Here is a 22,395-nt window from a genome sequence, read left to right as displayed (position 1 = left end):
GCACTTTAACCTTGTCATACCACAAATATGCATGCCACCCAAACGCATTGTCAAACCCTTCCAGATCCAGGACATCAGTGTTCTCCAATAAAATCCAATCTTTCAACCAGCAGAAGGCTGCAGATTCATAATATAGCCTCAAGTCTGGCAGGGCAAATCCCCCTCTTTCTTTCGCATCAGTTAATATTTTAAACTTTATTCGGGGCTTTTTGCCCTGCCAAACAAACTTAGAAATATCCTTCTGCCACTTTCCAAAACATTCCACCTTGTCCACGATCTGTAGGGCCTGAAACAAAAATAACATTTTCGGCAATACATTCATCTTTACAGCAGCTATTCGGCCTAACAAGGAAAGTTTCAGTCTTGACCATATATCCAAGTCTCTTTTGATTTCTGACCAGCATTTCTCATAATTATCTTTAAACAATTTCAAATTTTTGGAGGTCAAGTACACCCCTAGGTATTTTACTTTTTTAACCACATTCAGCTCCGTTTCTTTAGAGAACTCATCTGTTTCTATAACTGTCAAATTTTTTGCTAAAACCTTGGTTTTTTGCTTATTTAACTTAAACCCCGCCACCCGACCAAAATCAGAAATTAATTCTAACACTCTTTTAGTGCTGGAGACTGGTTCCTGAAGTGTTAATACCAAGTCATCTGCAAATGCTTTCAATTTATATTGTTTCACTCCGACCTCAATTCCCCGAACCAACCGGTCCTTTCTAATCATATTTAGCAACACCTCCAGGACCGAAATAAACAATAGGGGGGATAGGGGGCACCCCTGGCGTGTCCCTTTTTCAATTTTAAACTCCTCTGTCACCACATTGTTTACTATCAATTTAGCTTTTTGTTCTGTGTAGATTGCTTCTATACCATTTTCGAACCCCCGCCCCACTCCCATCCCTTCCAAATTTTTCTTCATAAACATCCAAGAAATATTATCAAAGGCCTTCTCTGCATCAACAAAGATCAAAACCGCTCTGGTATTCAGATTTGTTTGTAGAAGTTCCAAAATGTCAATAATGTTTCTTGTGTTGTCAAACAAATGCCTACCAGGGAGAAAGCCAGCCTGGTCTTTGTGAATCACTTCATTTAGTACTTTTTTAAGTCTATTTGCCAAAATATCTGCAAAAAGTTTGTAATCCACATTTAGGAGTGAGATGGGGCGGTAGTTCTTAAGTTGGGTCTTTTCAGTCTCTGATTTAGGTACCAATGTGATGAAAGCTTCTTTCCACGTTTCCGGTGCCCTCCCTCCCTCCATTATCTGGTTGCAAACCTCCATCAAAGGTTGTATCAAATAGTCCTTTAAAACTTTATAATATTTGGAGGTTAAGCCGTCCGGGCCTGGGGACTTGCCAAGTTGAAGATTTTGAATGGCACTTTCAATTTCTTGCTGTGTAATATTACAGTTCAGGTTTGTTCTCATTTCCAGGGGTATTTTTTGTAATCCATTAGTTTTTAAAAATTGATCCACCTCTGAGGCTTTTTGCGGCCCTTGTGTATAAAGTTCTTTGAAGTACCTCTGGAAGCACTTTCTGATTTCCTCGGGTTTCTGAACCATTCTCCCTTCAATCTCTAGATTTGTAACCGTATTAAGCTTTTGTCTCTTTTTCAACTGCCAAGCTAGCAGTTTCCCACACTTATTCGCCGATTCGAAGGATCTTTGTTTCATTTGTTTAATTTTCCATTCCACCTCTTGGTTTATCAGTTTTGAGTATTGCGCCTGGAAGAATTTCACTTCTCTTAACACATCCTTCGACTTAGGCCTAGATCTTAATTTTTTCTCACCTTCTCTTATTCTCTCCAATATCTTCTCCTTCTTTTCATTCCAGAGCCTTTTCTTAATCGTGTTTTGTTGTATTAGAAACCCTCTCATGACTGCCTTACTTGCGTCCCAGATTGTTCTTTTTTCCACAGTAGTATTCAAGTTTATCTCAAAATAGTCCTTTAGAGTTTTTTGGGCCTTCTTAACAATCTCCTGATCTCTTAGAATAGTGTCATTCATTTTCCATCTAAAGGATCCGGTTGTATTTAGTCTCAATTCCACTTACAAGGCATTATGGTCGGAGCAGGTTTTTGGGCAGATTTCCACTTTTCTAGTCTTAGGTGCCAGTCCTCTAGTTGTCCAGATTTGGTCGATTCATGTCCATGTCAGATGAGCTTCAGAAAAGAAAGTCCCTTCTTTCCCTAGGGGGTTCTTAACCCTCCAAATGTCTACTAAGTCCATATTGTCTGTCATTTCAAAAAAAGTTTTGGGTAGTCTGCCATCTTTCGATATGTTGGCACTTTGTGACTTATCCATATTTACAGACACAACCCCATTCATATCACCTAGCATAATGATGTTACTATAGTCCAAATAATCCAGCATAGTCTCATGCAGCTTCCTGAAGAATTCCGACTTTCCCTCATTTGGAGCATATATTCCTAATATCAAAATTTTTTCTCCTTGCGTCTGTATTTCAATCGCCAAAATTCGGCCATATTCATCTTTAAATAAAAATTTCGGTGACAGGCTCTCCTTTGCGTAAATCACCACTCCTCTCTTCTTAACTTTGTCTGAAGAAATAAATTCTTGGCCTAGTCTTTTGTTAATTAACACTTTTCTATGGAGCCTTGTCACATGTGTTTCCTGTAGGCAGATAACGTCCAATTGTTCCTTTTTCAAAATGTAAAAGACTTTCCTTCTTTTTTCCGGGGAGTTTCCGCCATTTATGTTCCAACTAAGAAGCTGTAGAGACATCCTGAATCAATTGACGGGTTCTACAATGGGGTATCTAAGCTTCCTCCCGATCCCGGGGGAGGTAATGCTGGTCCTGGTCCTGGTGGTATAACTCTTGGAGATGGTCCCGGTGGTGGTGGAGGCCAAGAAGCTGCAGCTCCTTTTTGCAGGTCCTCCTCGTGGTCGTGTAGGAACTTCTGCTGGTCTTCAGGTGATTTAATCTTTATTTTCCTTCCTTTGTAAGTAAATGAAAGTCCTTGTGGAAACTCCCACCTGTAAGGGATTCCGTTGTGTCTCAACAATTTGGTCAAATCTATATAGGTAGACCTAAGTTCCAAGAGATATTTGGGTATATCTCTGTAAATTTCGGCCCTTTTACCTTCTACCTCCAAAGATTTCTTAAAATGTAGGCCTAGTATCTTATCCCTTTCTTCTCTTGATCTCAGAGCAACCAAACAGTCTCTGGGCTTGTCTTTCTTTACTGATTTTCCCAGTCTAAAGGCTGTCACAATTTTAAAGTCCTTTTCTTCCTCAATTCCCCAGAATTTGGAGAACACAAGTGTCAAAAATCCCTCTAAATTATTTTGTTCCAATTCCGGGATAGCCCTTATCCTGAGATTACTATCTTTACTTTTCAATTCAACCAATGCCAGGTAGGCTTGTTGTTCCCCTACCTGCCTTCTCAAAGGTCTTACCTCTCCTTTAATTTCCTCCACCTTTAAGTTCGCCTGTTCTGCTTTTTGATTGGCTTCCACAGCTAGTTTAAAGTTTTCTGCCGTAGCTCCTTGCAATTTCTCAATTGCCTGAGTGTGCTGCGAAACCTGTTCAGTTAATTTGCCAATAGAGGATGTAGCTTGGTCAATCTTTGATGTTTGATTGTCCACTTTTTGGTTTAAAACTGCCAATTGTTCCAAAATTTGTTTTAAAACTGTTTCAGATCCTCCAGTTGCCATGTCTTCTGCAGCAGGCTGCACTAGTTCCACCTCCTGTGCTGTCAGCACAGTTGGGACAGATGATCTGCGGTGATGAGTTAGAGTTGTTTGCAAAAGTTGCCCAGATTTTTTCTCTTTTTCTTTATCTTTAGCTTTAGCTGCTCTTGTTCTCCCTGTGCCGCTCATTCCACACCTGCCTCTGTTCAAGGTCAAATGGTCTTTTGTCCCATGGGAAAAACAAGTCCCAAATATAAATAAAAAGAACCACAAAAAGTTTCAATAAAGCTCAGTTCCCATGCAACTATATTTCCACAGTCCTATAGGGGGAGTATTTCAAAGCTTCAAAAAAGAAAGGAACTATTTTCCGCCATTGAAGTTCCTCAATTCCCCATATTGAGTTTTGTAATTCCCAAACACAAAAGGAAGGTTTCCAGAACTTCTAATCTCTTAAAATCCAGCCATAAAGTATCGATACAGGTCCATGCAACAATGTTTAATGTTAGTATCTCAGTCTATGCAACAATTTCGATCTCTGCAACAATGTCATCAGTTTGACAGCAGTTTGACAGTTCTTTTTCTATGCGCTGGCAGCCCGATGACGGGGTTATCTCTTTCAGCCCCGTTTAGCCCAAAAATTGGAGAGCAGTTCTAAAGAATAAAAGTCTATACAATCCACAGTTCTTTCCTTTTTATCTTCAAAATACAGAGTCTCTCAATGCACCCTTTGTTCCACTTTTACAATCCCTTTTTAAGTACTTCAGCTCGTTTCCGAGCCCTTGCTTTGATCTAATTAGCAGAGTCGGGAGACGGACTTCCTGTTACTCGCCTCCCGCTTTCGGCCGAATTTCTTCAGTTTAGTTAGAAAATTTAGGACCCTTACTCACGGGTATGTTGCTCCAATTCCGATAATTTCAAGAAGAAAGGTCAGCGCTCATCAGCAGCAGCAGCGCGGCTTTGCTTCCACGAAAAGAGCGATGAACTCACAGCGCCGCTCCCCCTTTCACGTTCCGGAGCCTCTTACGAGGCTCCTTCCCCGCTTCTGGGGGGGCTCCAGGCGCCCGCCGAGTCCCACGGCCGCAGGCTCACTCTGCCTGCGGTTTTTCTTAATGGGTCTCCGCTTTGCCGTAGCGGACGACCCTTTTTCGCGGAGCCCCTCTTCACAGCGCAAAGAGGACCGCCATTGCTGTTTCGCGCCGCCTCCGGAAGAAGGCATTTCATGCCTTGTTGAAGAGGCGGCTCATTCCAGTGCTTTCTAGCAAAGGATCTAATGAGAAATTAGTCATATTATTTTAAATGGCAACAACCATTTTAAATAACAATCTTGGGAAGCGTTTTTACCTCCACTGAGTGGGTAGGTGGGGGGAACACACTGCTCTTCAGAAATAAATTTTAATCCCCCTTCCTTTCTCATAAATTAGTTCATTAAAGGATTTTGAAAATGACTTTAATGCACATAGCAAACAAACCTCGCAGGCTGAGGTAAGCAAAGGGGGAGAAAAAGTTTTCTTTCTTTATTGTGTTATTCTATCTCCTTCCAACACTTTGGTGCACTTCAGTGCTGCACAATTAGTGTTAATACACTCAGAGTGAATGGCAGTAGGTACAGAAACAGTGGTTGTGTTGGGATGCAACTCGGTTTGCCGTGTAGCTTGATGTGTCTGCATGGATGGGTATAGCTAGAGAGAGGAACTGCTGCTGACCTCATTTCCATGCCTTCCTCCTCCTTGCTCACCTTGGGAGAGAAGACATATTTGCCCCTCCCCCAATGTTCGATCAATTTTATTTAAAAAATTCAGCATAAAATTTAATAAAAGCAAACCTAATCTAAATTTAAAAAGAGCAAAACTAAAAAGAAAAGAGAAAATAGAAAGGAAGAAAAGTGAAAGAAAATACAAAGCCCTCTATCAAAATTGTATCTTAACCCTTGTTCCACACAAAGGAGGGTGAACCCTCAGAGCCCTCCCCTGGGAATTTCCCCCTCTTCCCCCAACCTCCCACCCTAAGAGATCCAGGAGAGGAGATGCCTTTCTGTGTCTCTCCTGCTGAGAATAAAGAGCAGGCCTAGGCTCTACCCTAGTTGGACTGTAATAAGATCTTTCCTATCAAGCATGCACTGTATTTCCTTTAACAAACTTAGCTTTATTGTTTTCCAAGCTCAGAGTCTTGGTGTAATTACATCCTGGGTACAGTGTGCTCCTCCACCAGTGCCCTATTTATTTATTTCAATATTTTTACACCACTGTGTCTATATGGGGGAAAGGGGTTATAGCAATAAAAACATGACACCAGTTAACCATTGTGGAAGGATGTGCTCTTAATTTCCTGTGTAGGCCTGGGGGAAGAGAAAAGTTTTCAGCAGACATTTAAAAGTTGGCATAGAAGGTGCACACTGAATCTCCAGTGGGAAAGAGTTCCACAGGACTGGGCCGATGACACTTCAGGCTCAGTTTCTGATAGTTATTGAGTGAGCCTCACCAACTCAGGGAACAACCAGCAATGCTCCTGCGGCTGATCTTAATGATCAAGCTGGGATGCATGCAAGGGTTCAGGTGATCCCTGAGGTACCTGGGACCTAGGTTGTTCAGGGCTTTGTAAATTATTACTGGAACCCTGGACCTGGCTCATGAGTAACCTGACTTGGCTAAGCTTCCAAGTTGCATGTTAACTCCAAATATTGAGGTGATTATTTAATGCAGCCTTTGCAAACCTGGTGCCCTACAGATACTTTGGATAGCCCCAGCATGACCACGCTCACCTCAAAAGCAAGGCGTCCCTGCAGACTGTTAGACAGAAGATGGAGCAGACTTCTTGGTCACTCCAGAGAGCAGGACTACGACAACTTGGCAGAAATGGCGGCAAAGCAATTCTGATGAAAGATTCAGAGAAACATCCTAAGGGTAAGGACTGTTTGGCTGCCTCAGGAGCAGAGGGAGCGAAGGATTCCCCTCTGCTGGATTTGCTGGAGAAATGTAGTCTGGCTCTGTCCTTGCAAGATTCCTCCATGATAGACCCTGCGCAGAGGTGGGAGGTGGACACAGAATCAAGGTTTCTTTGCTCTTAGCACTGCACCTGCACTTCTGAGTTACTGTGGCGCATGATGTAAGGATGGCCCCCAACACAGATGGCTTTAAAATGTGATTAGGCCAATCTGAGGAGGAGGCTATCAGTTCCTATCAGTCATGATGACTCTGTATTGGGTGGTATCCAATGCTAATTTGACCCAGAGGCTGAGCCATTGAAATAAATGGACCAAAGGTGCCCATTCCTTTCAATGGGTCTGCTCTGAGGAAGACCAGGACTAGTGGCCTTTTGCTCGTGATGTTGGTGACAAGCTTTGCATCGCTGGCTACTGTGAGAACAGAATTGTGGACTAGATAGGCCCCCTTTGGCCTGATCCAGCCATTGTACCCCAAGAGGAGGGAAACCAGTCCATCTGGAAAGTAGTAGGGAGGACTTTTTTGGCATGGGGTGAGGAGGTGGCTTCTCCCAACTCCCTCTAGCTTCCCCTCCTGCTAGACCCAGAGCTGCCATCTCCCATCATCAGTTTTGGTCGAATGCAGCAGGAGCTGCCTATTTCTTTGGCTGAGCCATTTACTGAAAGAAAACTAGTGAAAGGAGCCATTTATTTCCCTTAACAGCTTCTTGCATTCCTAGGAAATAGCTCAATTTCAGGCTAATGGCTTTCCAGAGCTCATTCCTCACAGTGCTCCTGAGTGGAGCCATCTAGAAAATCCAAGAGGATCAACAGCAGCAAAAGACTGCCTCTCCATCCTTCACTGTGATGGGCTCCTTACCCATTACCCAGTCATTAGGAATGACACACACACCAGTGGGCATTTCTCTGTTCTTGCCACTGAAATTCTGCCTATCAGGTTGGAAATTGCACGGGCACCATGTTCTACACCACCACAGCTGATCTCAGCAATGCCTCTGAATGCCAGCTGTTGGAAACCTCAGGAGGAAAGACGACTCTTGTGCCCAGGTCCTGCTTGTGGGATTCCTACAAGCATCTGGGTGACCGCTGTGAAAACAGGATGAGCCATTGGCCTAATTCAGGCAATTTTTTTCAAAGAAGAGTTCACATAAGCATCTGGACACATTTTGTGTATATAGACATTTCAGTTTTCCTTAATGCAATTCATTTCTGTGCATTATTTTCACCAGAACACTTTCCTCTTACACAGGCATATTTGTCTGCATCCTTTGGATCGACAAGGCATTTGGGCAGTTTGGAGACCCACAACAGAAACAGGCATTTCTGTTTACCTATTTATTCGGGAAGTACAAATTTGTCAAATGAATTTATCCCCCACCTCAAATTGTGGGTATGCTAGAATGAGCAGGATTAGCAATTGCAAAGCTCCTAGACACTTCTGCTGGCCACAGAAATGTCTCCATCTTGCAAATTTCAGAGAGATAATTTTTCCCCCTTCCACCAGATTTTGGCAATTCTCTGCATGTTTGTTAATGCACCACAAATCCTTCAGCTTACTGCCTTGCAGGGAATCTGCCAATTCCATCAGCATTTCCTACCTTCCTGATTATCACTCCCATCCTTGCCTGGTGTTTATGTAATTAATTGCAACAAGATTATGATTTAGTTCTTAAGACTAATGAGATAAAGCCGCTTTTATCAAAGAAATGGCAACCTCTTCCTTCTGTTTCCAGTGGGGAGAGCTGGAGCACCTGCAGCTTTGGAAAAGGTCTAGACCACACAGGCGCTGAGGTTTTCATACTCAGCCAAGAAATGCTTCTGCTGCCTGCCAGTGACACCAACACCCAGCAAGATCTGATGCTTGGGTCCCCTACATCCTGGGTACTCAACAATTCCTTGCTGCTTTCTCAGGGCAACACCAAATGTTCCCTGGCCATCAATTATTTTACAGTGAGAATAAATTATATTCAAAACATCAAACAAAAAAGCACCAATCAATGAACTGACACAATGTATGGATTTCACAGGTTTCCAACGTGGGTTTCAATAACTTATTACATTCAGGAAACTTCCCAAATCCATTGATTGCTGGCCAAGGATGGCAAGGAGAAGCCAAAGGTGGTTCTGGCACAGACACTCTACTTACTCCAGCCGGTGACCACCAGCCCAAATGGTCCTCGCCCTTGCCATAACACAGCTCTGAAGGCAAGTTAGAAGAGGAGGAGCAGCAGCATCTGCTTGCTTCTTGTTTGAGGGCCTGACAAGAGACTGGCATTTATTTAATGTCATCTCCTTACCATAAAATCCATTTGGCCAAAGTGTGGGGGGGGGGGGGACAGGACAGTGAAATTTCTCCACAAGCTCCAGAGGATGAGGTGTTTTACTGGGGGTGGGGGGGTGCCATGCCTCACCAAAACTGATCATCACTACCCAGCAAACCCTGCAATGTATGTTTTATCCTTTCTCAAAGTTTAATCACCAAGTCTGCAGCAATGAAAGAACATTTGCCTTTCAGTGTGCTGTCCTGAGTTTAGGCCTAGAGAGCATTAACTAATTTGATTAAACAATTCAACTGATTTACTTAAGAAATCAAGAGCCTCAGCCCAATATTTGGTGGAATTGATATTTTAAAAAAGAAATCAAGGGGGGGTGGAGAAAGATGATTGTTCCCACCAAACCGGAGCACAGACAGCTCAAAGCCACAAGGTGGGGAGTGTCATTTTGAAGGCAGTCTTTTCCTGCCTTGCATGCTCATTCATCTCCCTCCTGTTCTGCCTCCTTTCAAAGATAAAGGAATGTGATAAGGTGAAGGAGGTACAGGAGTCTGAAAGGGTTCAAAAGGAAAGTTTCTTTATTTGCACACATTCAAGTTCCCTTGTTTTTTCCATTTTAACCAGCTCAGAAATTATTTCATCAAGTGGGTTCCTGCAGTCGCTTTCCCTTGAGAGCATTGCTCGGTTAGGGGGATTCCACTTGGATGCACCCCCTGGCAACATTAGCGTGGGCTTTCTGACGTGGTGCGTAGGTTGGTGCAGGCACCCAGCATGGAGATTGCTCTTGGAACCCAGGAGCCCATTCAGAACTGCAAAAATGCCAGCAGCCCCATCACCCACGCACACTTCCCTGACCTTCCAGAGTTTCCTTAGCACTGAAAGAGAGCTATGGCAGCAAGGCAGCAGAATGCCACTTTTCTCATCAGCCTGCCATTGTCACTGCTGCTCTTTATTATTGGCTTCCTCTCTGTACCAAAGGCAGTGCAGCTAAGAGGGGCACTGGGCTCTCTTTCCACCCACTGTGCTCCACAGAGGTGACTTCTAAAGCCTCTTTTATGGAAAACAATTTGCCATAGCAGCTCAAGCAAAAGCATTAAAACTGTAGAGGAAGAGCACAAACAACCATTTAGCCATTCTGGTCTGATGGCATGTACATGGGAAGAGTGCTAAACCCACTCTGGCCAAATCTCACTCAATTTAAGATTTTCTGTGAAAGCAAGTGGGCTTCTTTGCTTTGGGTTGAGGTGAAACGAGAGGCTTGAAATGCAGGAGGGGATTTGTCGTATCTGTGGATTGGTGTGTGCATGTGGCGGTTCTGTGTTTGCTTTTTGAAGGTGGCACTTCTCCTCAACCCCAAGTGAAACCACAGGTGAAGGGGCTTTTTTTAAGACAGCAAATAAATTACCCATTAGTATGCCAGACATGGAAAATCTGACTGAGCAAAGATGATGATGATGATGATTTTATTTATTCCCCAGACATTCTGGGTGGCTACCATCAGAGGACTAAAACAGAATAAAACTTCAAACATTAAAAACTTCCCTAAACAGGGCTGCCTTCAGATGTCCTTCCTGGGACCAGTTCCAAGCAGACAGCCATTGACTAAGAGGCAATGACACCTTGCGGCCATCTAGTCCTGTTTAGGATCATTGCATCACTACAGCAAGTCCTGCACAGCCAGTTTCCTGATCAGGTGCTGGTGCTGGATGGCAAAGTTTTCCTGACCCAAGAGGATACTGTGCTTTCCTACCAAGCACATAAATTATTATTATTTTCACATTGAAATAAATGCCCACTATCTGTATACAGAGAAAGAGCTTTTAAAGATCTCTGGGTTTTGATGCAAGCACCTGAGATTTGACATAGCTTACTGGTAGTTTCCAAGTCAACTGTCTTGCTTAACTTGAGTAGGTTCAGCATGTGGGGCTACATTCAGATCTTGAGTGAAAGCCATTGCCCACCATCTTTTGGAGGCATTAGAGTAGCCTTTTCTCTCTGAATGTTTTGGCCTGCAGTTGCCACCAGCCCCAACCAACTCAGGCAGAGGATGTTAGGGCTGATGAGAGTTGTGCTCTTAAAACAGCTGCAGGGCCCCAGGCTGACAAAGCTGCATTGAAGCTGGGAATGCTACAGATGCCAAGAGGTCTGGAAGAAAGCCACCTTTACCTGGGGAGGAAAGACTCTGTTGTTCCTGCATTGCAGAGGGCTAGACTGGTTGACCCTTGGGGTCCCTTCCAACTCTACTAGTCTATGATCCTATGAGATGAGCAAAGTGTTCCTGGCCTCTGCCAAGACCCCAAGGGGCAACTAGTCCAACCCCCTTCAATGCAAATGTACCTAATGCACGCCAGAGCTTTTAAGTCTCTTTCTCTGGACCTTCTGTTACAGGCATAAACTCTGGATTGGAGAGGGACTCTTTGAAGGCATCCCCACACCACTCGGATGAGTTCACCAACAACACACTGCTAAGAGAGAACATGGAGTCAAGATACCCTACCCCTGAGAGTCTCATTCTGTCAACAGAGGACATCTTTGCTTTCCCAATGAATAAGATGGGTGAGTCCCCAAAACTGACAGCTCCCCCTTACACCAACACGAGACACATCCAACCTTCCAAGAAGAAGCCATCCTCTTCTAAGCAAGGAAACACAGCCAGGAAACATCAGAAACTCAGAACCACCACATCTGCTGCCGAGCCCAGCCTGCCAACATCGAGGGCATCCCTTTCCAGAGACCACTTGCACACTTGGGGGGACAACAATGACATGATGGCTACAGTTCACAAGGAGAAGCCCACGACGCCAGAGCAGACCTCATGGGGCAGCAGGAAAGGAAGCCGTGAAGTGACCAGTCACTCCCTGTTTCAAATCTCACCATTTACAATGCAGCCGACAATCCCACAGACCTTCTCTCACGGCCCCAAAGCCACAGAGCTGCTTGTGGCTGCCTTTCCAGAGGGCGAAGCCCAGATTCCGGTCCAGAGCCCAGAGGATGAAACGAAGAGGGGGCCTTTTTCCAAGGAGGTCCGAGACACAACCACACCCACCATCATCACCCCCACTGTGATCACCACTGAGCAAACTCCAAGTAAGACATCTTACTTCTGCAATGATGTCATTGTGACAGAAATGCTGGGTTTGCACACAAGAAGTCAGCAGGGAGGGAAAGTGGTGTTAGCCAAAGTCATTCCAGGCGCTGCCTGTGCCCCCTCGTTACCAAATTCCTCTGCCTCAGAGATGATAGAACTTGAGGGCCAACAACCTCCAGTGGGCACCATGTTACCCGCCCCTCTTCTGAGAGTTGGGGTGGTCACAGCTGCTGCTTTATCACAAATTTGCGGGGCAGTGGGAGACAGCTGACTTGCCAGATGGTCAGTGCATTTGCTAAACGGCCGTTTGTCTTTGGGACAGCAGATGGGGAGGGCAAAGGCAGAAGGGTAGAGGCATGAAGAGAGGAACCATGTTCATTTGACAGAGGCCACAGAGCATCAGCAGAATAATTGCTTTGCTTGCAGAAAGCAAATGGGAGCAGCTTTGCATAGGTCTGGGAAAGACCCTCTGCCTGAGACCCTTGAGGGCCACTGCCAGTCAGCGTCAGCCAGGGATGGGGAATCTGTGGACCTCCAGATGTTGGTTTCTGTTCTGTCCCACAACATGGAAGGGTCCCAAGCAAACCACTGCCTCTTTCTCCTTCTCAGCCCTGCCATCCCAAATGGACTCCTCCCCACCACTAAACACTCCTTTACTTTTGGCATTTAACTGTCCCAACCCACTCCCAGAACTGGGTAGAGTGGTATGGCTCTTAGATGGGAGGGGAATAACAAGGCCTCCAACCCATTTTCCCCCCAAAGCACATTATGCTTTTACTTAATTTTTTAGTAAGCATTGTAAAGTTTATATGGAGGGCATTAGCCCTGACAACAATTGACAACAAACAAATGAATCTTTTAAGAGGAATTAGTGCCTGGTTGGTTATACCCTAGACTTTAGTGGACATTTGGTTATGGATTTTATGGGGTAGGTCAGTCTATGATTAACATGGAGTTTCCTTCCAGTTCTCTGCGGCGTGAATTTTTACGAGCCGGAAGGATACATAGACTCAACCGACTACCCACCTCTGCCATGGAACCGTTTCCTGGAATGCACCTACAATGTGACTGTCTACACTGGATATGGGGTGGAACTGCAGGTAGGCATGCAAGAGGGAGGCAGCCCAGCCCTAGCCTACATCAGGGTGTGGGTGTGAGTGTGCGAGCCCCCACCTGCCTAGGCTAACCTGGACCCAAATGTCAAAGCTGGTCTGTGCTCAGTTTGAGCTGGAGCCCTCAAGTCTTGCTTTCTGTGTAAGCTCTGAGCCATGCAAAGCAGCAATGCTTAAGCAGAGTGCCTCTGATCATGTGCAGAGTGCCTTTCCTTTATCACCACCATTGTTGAAATTAATTTTATTTGGAAAACTAACATGTAATATAGATCTAAACAGTGTACATACATCGTAAAAAATACCCATTGTGCCTGGTTAGTAGGGGCAGTTGGAGCAGATGCACAGAAAAAATGCAGAGGGGAGGGAGGAATAGCCGAGTGGTACAGCACCTGCTTAGAGTGTGGAAGGTCCCAGATTCAATCCCCAGCATCTTCAGGTACAAGTAGGGATGCAGTTCTGCCAGACTGAAACCCTGGAGAGCAGCTGCTAGTCAGTGTGGGCAATACTGAGCTACATGGAACGTAGGACGCTGCCATCTACTGAGTGTGACCCTCGGTGCATCTCGCTCTGTCTCGTCCTCATGGACTGACAGGGTCTCTCCAGGGTCAGGCAGAGAGTGTCTCCCAGCATTCTCTGGAGATGCTGCTGCCATTGGGGATTGGACTTTTTTATTTATTTCATTTTTATTTCATAAAAATTATACACTGCTGGATTGCTTAAAAAAGCAGTTTACTAAAAAGATAGTAATAAAATGATTCCTAAGAAGAATTAATAACAACAATGTAAGACTTTTGAAAAATTAAAATAACAATAAACTAAAACATATTAAAACTTGTGTCAGCGTGCTAAACATGTGGGTAGGCTTGTCTAAACAAAAATGCTCTTAGCAGGCATTGAAAGAGTGCCGTGAATGATCAGACATGTCCAAAGGAAAGTTGTTGCCACACTAAAATATTAAATTCTTACCAATGTAAAATGGGGATTATGCAGCCTTTGTAACAGGGCCACTTCTGCTGTTTGAAGCATTCAAATAGGCATCGTATATGGGGTGAGGTGATCTCGCAGGTAAACTGGTCCCAAGTTCTTAAGGGCATTGTATATTAATGGCAGGGATGCAGGTGGCGCTGTGGGTTAAACCACAGAGGCTAGGGCTTGCCGATCAGAAGGTTGGAGGTTTGAATCCCCACGGCGGGGTGAGCTCCCGTTGCTAGCAGCTCGAAAGCACATCAAAGTGCAGATAGATAAATAGGTACCGCTCTGGCGGGAAGGTAAACGGCGTTTCTGTGTGCTGCTCTGGTTCGCCAGAAGCGGCTTAGTCATGCTGGCCACATGACCCGGAAACTGTCTGTGGACAAACGCCAGCTCCCTCGGCCTATAGAGAGAGATGAGGGCGCAACCCCAGAGTTGGTCACGACTGGACCTAATGCTCAGGGGTCCCTTTACCTTTATATTAAGGGCAGACTCTCCAAGTGTCCCTGTTTTCCAGGGACAGTCCTAGATTTACAGAAGCCATCCCAGTTTCTAATTTGATCCTGGAGGCATCTGAAGGCAGCCCTGTATAGTTTTATTATGTTTTTATATATGTTAGAAGCCGCCCAGAGCGGCTGGGGCCTCTCAGTCAGATGGGAGGGATATATATATATATATATATATATATATAATTACAGACTAGGACAGCCCTATTTTCATCAGACAAATGTTGGAGGACATGTAATGGTAACACCCTGAACTTGGCCTGGCAGCAGATGGGCAACCAGCACAGATCTCTGAGCACAGAGGTTCTGTGATTCCGTTACTCTACAAAGGGGGTCTGGAAATACGCCAGTCCTCTTTAGCCAAATAAAGACAGCAGCGCCATGGAAAGAGTTCATATTTATTGCAGGCTGCAGCAAAAATAACCGATCCAAAGGAATTCTCCAAATTCTAGATCTTGAATTCAAATTTCAAGACACTTTTATAATATTTACATGTGTGATCACCTTGTGCACAATCCTTTTCAGCAATATGATTGGATAACAGAATGCATGGACAGCTTGTGGACCCCTAAAACAAATTTCATTGGTCAGAACAGCCTGCCCCTAATTACTATGGCTACAGGTATCTTTAAGCAAAGTTTATACAAAATATTGCTTTTCTGTTATCTGCTATATGCAGACTTGTCTGGGTGAGGAGAATCTACTGTTTCCCATCATTGAAGATTTCCCAGTATTTCTTCTCCTCAAGGTTAGCTTGCTCTTCTCTGCTTTGGAAGCTGATAAGAAAGGCCTACAATGGGTGCAATGCCAGCAAAATACAGATACCTTGTGGCTGTGGTTGTGAGAACGTGTTTATGCAGACTCAGCACTTAGCAGGCAGAGGTCAATCGTGTATCAGGAATGTACTCTGGGACAGAGGTGTGAACATTGGTGTGCATGTCGTAGGCCATGACATCCACCTGGGTCCCAGGTCATGACATCCACGTATCAATTCCACAAACTTCCAGGGTGCCCTCAGCACTGGCAGATGAGGGCATCTATGGAAGGCAGCATTTGCTCTGGGAGAGGGGCACCAGAGCTGGAGATGGAGACAGGAGCCCCAGCGAATGAGGCTGGGGTGGTGCAGTGGATTGCGCAGCCACCACTAAACTCTCTCTCTCTCCTGACACCAGAACTCATGGAAAGCCAGGGAAGTGGAATATTGGAAGATTCAGGGGGAAGGACTTCCTCACACAGCACCCAGTTAAACTATGGAACCAGTAATGGTTCCCTAGGCAGTAATGGACACCAGTCCAAATGACTTCAGAAGATGACAAAGAGGAGTACTATTATGTTGGGAGGGGGGCAGGAAAATGCAGTCTGACTTATTTACTCTGATTCTTTGTAGTAAATCAGCAGCAGGTGGTTGGGGCTAGATGACCTTTGAGGTTCCTTCTAAGTTTGTGATTTGTAGGATTTGAATAGTTTTGCAAGCCAGGTGGTGAACCCAGAACTGGAGGAGGAAGTTGTGCAGGAGACCTTCCTGGTGGGTTGTGTCTGTCCCTCTTCGTTATTATTACTCAGACATTTTCAAGGCCCTGCGCTTTGCAGCCTCCTCTCCCAAATCCCCATGCCATCTGCAAATGGCCATCTTGCAAAACAATTTGAGCTGGGAAAGTATCAGCCGCACAGTTTGTAAGCCACTTCCATGCTTTTGAATAACTCTTTTTCCTTGGGAGATGAGCTTCCTGTCTGGAGCAGCCAATTATTGTAAGCAAAAAGGGATTTCAAGCAGGCTGGCTGACCCCTCCTCTCACCTCTCTGTTACCAAAGGGAGGCTCCACCACCTCAGGGGAGTTAAAATTGCTGTACATTCTGCCTTTTATCTTCTTAGCTACAGACTAACCCGAAACAGAATTTTCTTTAAACACTTTGAGCTTCAGAGAGACCCTTCAGAGGGATGAGGAGCTGGGCTCTCACCAGTATTAAACTGTGTGTGTTGATGGGGCAAGAAAGTGCCATCTCTCAGGGATGCCGGGGAGCTCACCTCCGTTACAATGCTCATAATGGATAGTTCAGCAAATATGTCAGCCCAGTTGTGGAAAAGGGGGTTCCAGACCAAGGGGCAGTTAGGAGAGCGACGGAGAGCAGAAGGAGACGATGCAAAGCTCCAGGGAAGCAGCATTTGAAGTATACTCACCTCGCCTCCAAAGGCATCTTGGAGGAATCCACATTTTGCAACATTATAGATAGATAGATAGATAGATAGATAGATAGATAGATAGATAGATAGATAGATAGATAGATTCTTTATTGTCATTACACAAGTGCAACATTGCACAAGTGCAACGAAATTGGATGCCATCCCTTAAAAACAACAAAAACAAAACAACAACAACAACCAAACAAACCACATTCCAGCCACACCCACACCCACACCCATCAAACTCCCAGGTCACAGTATCGAGTTACTGCATTTAAGAAGGCCACAGCTCTTGGATAGAAACTATTTTTCAGTCTATTTGTCCTTGACTTGATGTTTCTGTATCTCCTGCCAGAAGGCAGTAGTACAAACAGACTGTGTCCCGGGTGAGATGCATCCTGCAGGATATTGTTTGCTTTCCTAAGACAACGGGAACCGTACAGTTCTTCCAAAGATGGGAGGGGATGACCAATAATCCTTTGGGCTGTGGTTATGACCTTCTGGAGCACCTTCCTCTTCCTAGCTGTACAGCTGGAGAACCAGGCACAAATACAGTATGTGAGAATGCTCTCTATGGAGCCTCGGTAGAAGGACACCAGCAGTCTCTCACTCAGATTGTTCTTCTTTAAAAGTCTGAGGAAATAAATTCTCTGCTGGGCCTTCTTCACCAGAGCAGTGGTATTTGCGCTCCAAGTCATGCCCTGATCGATAGTCACTCCCAAAAACCTGAATTCCGCCACCCTCTCCACCCGTTCCCCGTTGATATACAAGGGCTGAATGTCCGCCTTTTTTTTCCTGTAATCCACCACCAATTCCTTGGTCTTAGTCGTATTAAGAGCCAGATTGTTCTCTCCACACCAAGCACAAAGCCGCTCCACCTCGTCCCGATAGGCGGACTCATCCCCTCCTGAAATGAGCCCCACCACCGTAGTGTCATCAGCAAACTTGATGATTTTGATGAACATTATGCTATGAGAGGGCAAAGTGGATTCAGAATGGTTCAGAAAAAGGCCTCCCAAATTATTAAGGGGGTGGAGCAGGTTCCCTATGAGGAAGGGTTGGCCACTGCGAGGACAGGATGCTGGATGTGACGGGCCTTTGATCCAGAAGAGCTTTTCTTAGGTTCTCATGGGGAAATGCTCAGCCGACAGGCAGGAGGCAACTCTCATCCCCGGGTTTTAAAATATGTTAGTGTACTGACAGACCAGCAGGGTGGGTAACCCACCTCTCTGCTGGGAAGATTAAGGAATCCCAGAAACACCTACAACAATAAAATAGAGGTTGGCACACACACATAAACTTATCAGCCTGCAAGATTGCCTTGCCTCATAAAAGCCTCTCGACTTCTCAGATAGGCGGAACTGGCATGGTTTTCAGGGGCCACATAGTACCTGGTCTGCAACTGCAAGAATCAATTATGAATGTGGCAACACCCATACTTGGGAACTCCCTGCCTCTTGAGACCAGGCAGGCTCCTTCACTGTGTTCTTTCCAGCACCTGCTATGAACATGTTTGTTTCAACAAGCCTACTCAGCTATCTAGGATGCTGGTGTGTGGATCCTTAGTATATAGCTGGTTTGAATTTTTTGAATGTATGTGTGTGTGTGTGTGTATATATATATATATATATATATATATATATATATATATAATTTTTATTGATTTACAGCACAAATATTCAATTTTATCCAATCTTTGACAAACAAATTCTCTCTTTTTGGACTTCCCTCAGCTTCTCTGTCAATCTTCCATCTCTACCTCTTAGTTACGCATTCCTTTCTTAGCATTGTCATTGATCTTCCCTCCCACTACTCTTTTTTTTCTTAACAATACATCTCAGCTTTCACAGAGCTTCTTGAAATCCCACTAACGTTGTTTGAACGTCACATATATTTTTCAGATATTCTACAAATTTCCCCCAGTCTTCGATGAATTTTTGGTCCTTAAGATATCTTATTTTCCCAGCTAATTTGTCCAGTTCTGCATAGTCTGTTAGTTTCAGTCTCCAGTCTTCAATCATTGGCATTTCCTCTTGTTTCCATTTCCTCTTGTTTCCTCCCATTCTAGGAGTCTTGGTTGACCACAAACTTGACATGAGCCAACAGTGTGACGCGGCAGCTAAAAAAGCCAATGCAATTCTGGGCTGCATCAATAGGAGTATAGCATCTAGATCAAGGGAAGCAATAGTGCCACTGTATTCTGCTCTGGTCAGACCTCACCTGGAGTGCTGTGTCCAGTTCTGGGCACCACAGTTCAAGAAGGACACTGACAAACTGGAACGTGTCCAGAGGAGGGCAACCAAAATGGTCAAAGGCCTGGAAACGATGCCTTATGAGGAACGGCTAAGGGAGCTGGGCATGTTTAGCCTGGAGAAGAGAAGGTTAAGGGGTGATATGATAGCCATGTTCAAATATATAAAAGGATGTCACATAGAGGAGGGAGAAAGGTTGTTTTCTGCTGCTCCAGAGAAGCGGACACGGAGCAATGGATCCAAACTACAAGAAAGAAGATTCCACCTAAACATTAGGAAGAACTTCCTGACACTAAGAGCTGTTCGACAGTGGAATTTGCTGCCAAGGAGTGTGGTGGAGTCTCCTTCTTTGGAGGTCTTGAAGCAGAGGCTTGACAACCATATGTCAGGAGTGCTCTGATGGTGTTTCCTGCTTGGCAGGGGGTTGGACTCGATGGCCCTTGGGGTCTCTTCCAACTCTATGATTCTATGATTCATTTCTGGGCCAGTAAAATCCTTGCCGCTGTAACTGCATATTGGAAAAGATTACAGTCTTTTTTTCTTATCTCGTTTCCTGTGATCCCTAAAAGAAAAGCCTCTTTTTCAGCTCATTATATATCCCCAGAAACTTTTCACTTTCTTACAGTCCCACCACATATGATAAAACGTTCCTTCCTTTTCTTTACATTTCCAACACTTGTTACACGTCTTAAACATTTTTGCTAGTTTTACCGGTGTTATATACCATCTATAAAACATTTTCATCACATTTTCCTTTAACACCGTGCATGCAGTAAATTTTAAATTTTCTTTCCATAATTTCCCCCAATCATCAAATTGTATATTAATACCAAAATCCCTGGCCCATTGTATCATTACCTATTTCACTTTTTCATCTTTTGTATGCCATTCCAACAATATCTTATACATTTTTGACAGAATTTTACAATCATTGTTTATTATATCCATTTGAAACTTAGAATCTTTTTCTACATAGCCACTTTCTTTAACATCTTTTTTAAACATTTCATTAACCTGAAGATAATGCAACCAATCATAGACATATTCTTTAACTTGTTCATATGGTTTTAATTTCCATTTCTCTCCTTCTTTAATTATCAATTCACCATAAGTAATCCATTCACCTCTCATATTAATTTTCTTTACACTCATGACTTCTAACGGAGATAACCAGTGTGGAACTTTCTATTAGCACACTCTGGAAGATGTGGTTCCCAAAGCCTTTATGATTTTCTTTTTCTCACACCATAGGTATGCGTGCCATCCAAATCTGTTATCAAAACCTTCCAAGTCCAATAGTTCTTTATTTTCTAATTTTATCCATTCTTTCAACCAGCAAAGACATGCTGCTTCATAATATAACTTCAATCTGGCAAGGCAAAGCCTCCTCTTTCCTTCACATCTGTTAACAACTTAAATTTAATTCTCAGCTTTTTTCCCTGCCAGATATACTTTGAAATCATTCTTTGCCATTCTCTAAAAATTGTTATCCCCTTTATTATGGGGATAGTCTGAAATAAAAATAACATCTTTGGAAGGACGCTCATCTTTATCGTAGAAATTCTACCCCAGAAAGATAGTTTCATTCTGCCGCACACCTCCAGATCTTTCCTTATCTCGTTCCAGACCGGTATATAATTGTTCTGAAATAAGTCAATGTTTTTAGGAGTTAACCAAATTCCTAAATATTTTACCTTTTTAACCACCTCTATCTCTGTTTGTCAGTGCATTGCTTCTATAGGACTTAACTCCATATTTCATGCAATTATTTTAGTTTTCTTCTTATTTAATTTGAACCCTGCCACTTTCCCAAATTGTTCGATCTCTTCTAATACTTCTTTTACACTTACTATTGGTTCTTCAATCGTTATTACCAGATCATCAACAAAGGCTTTAACTTTATATTCATTCTGACCAACTGTTATCCCTTTCATTAATTTATTTTGTCAAATCACATTAAGAAAGACCTCCAGGACCATTATAAACAACAATGGTGAAAGCGGACATCCCTACCTTGTTCCTTTAGATATTTTAATATCTTCTGTTATCACATTATTTACAATCAAATTAGCTCTCTGTTCTGTATAAATTGCCTTTATCCCATTAAAGAACTCATTTCCCACTTCCATACACTCCAGATTTTTCAACATAAAGTCCCATGTTATATTATCAAAAGCCTTTTCTGTGTCCACAAACATAAGTATAGCTTGTTTCTCATTCCTGGCAGTCAGAAAACAATGCCCGACCTGAAGAATTTGGAGCAAATCATTCAGCAGAGGAAACACAGCCCAGAATAACTAAGGAGATAGTACAAGAATACTTGGCTAGTTTACATGTAATCAAGTCTTCAGGGCCAGATGAACTGCATCCAAGAGTATTAAAAGAACTGGCAGATGTGATCTCAGAACCACTGGCAGTCATCTTTGAGAATTCCTGGAGAACAGGCGAAGTCCTGGCAGACTGGAGGAGGGCAAATGTTGTCCCTATTTTCAAAAAGGGGAAAAGAGAGGACCCAAATAATTACCGCTCAGTCAGTCTGACATCAATACCAGGGAAGATTCTGGAGCAGATCATTAAGCAAACAGTCTGTGAGCACCTAGAAAGGAATGCTGTGATCACCAATAGTCAGCATGGATTTCTGAAAAATAAATCATGTCAGACTAACCTGAACTCGTTTTTTGACAGAATTACAAGCCTGGTAGATGAAGGGAACGCAGTGGATGTAGCCTACCTTGATTTCAGCAAGGCATTTGACAAGGCGCCCCATGATATTGTAAAGAAGCTGGTAAAATGCGGACTTGACTATGCTACCACTCAGTGGATTTGTAACTGGCTGACTGACCGAACCCAAAGGGTGCTCATCAATGGTTCCTCTTCATCCTGGAAAAGAGTGACTAGTGGGGTGCCACAGGGTACTGTCTTGGGCCCGGTCTTATTCAACATCTTTATCAACGACTTGGATGATGGACTCAAGGGCACCCTGATCAAATTTGCAGATGACACCAAACTGGGAGGGGTGGCTAACACCCCAGAGGACAGGATCACACTTCAAAATGACCTTGACAGATTAGAGAACTGGGCCAAAACAAACAAGATGAATTTTAACAGGGAGAAATGTAAAGTATTGCACTTGGGCCAAAAAAAATGAGAGGCAGAAATACAAGATGGGTGACACCTGGCTTGAGAGCAGTACATGTGAAAAGGATCTAGGAGTCTTGGTTGACCACAAACTTGACATGAGCCAACAGTATGACGCGGCAGCTAAAAAAGCCAATGCAATTCTGCGCTGCATCAATAGGAGTATAGCATCTAGATCAAGGGAAGTAATAGTGCCACTGTATTCTGCTCTGGTCAGACCTCACCTGGAGTACTGTGTCCAGTTCTGGGCACCACAGTTCAAGAAGGACACTGACAAACTGGA

The 22,395-nt window shown here is 43.9% G+C and overlaps 1 protein-coding gene across 1 annotated transcript in view; it reads left to right on the top strand.

Moving 5' to 3' along the window:
- Positions 1 to 22,395, top strand: part of SEZ6L (seizure related 6 homolog like) — a 156,880-nt gene that overhangs the window by 92,998 nt on the left and 41,487 nt on the right. The window contains 2 exon segments of the mRNA XM_083717849.1: positions 11,254 to 11,952; positions 12,920 to 13,053. Of these exon segments, the coding sequence (XP_083573975.1) occupies positions 11,254 to 11,952; positions 12,920 to 13,053 (833 nt within the window).

The sequence above is a fragment of the Podarcis gaigeae genome, assembly GCF_964106915.1.
Source record: "Podarcis gaigeae genome assembly, chromosome: 16".
Taxonomy (NCBI): domain Eukaryota; kingdom Metazoa; phylum Chordata; class Lepidosauria; order Squamata; family Lacertidae; genus Podarcis; species Podarcis gaigeae.
The sequence above is the reverse complement of the archived record's forward strand: the minus strand, read 5'-3'. Positions and strand labels throughout refer to the sequence as shown.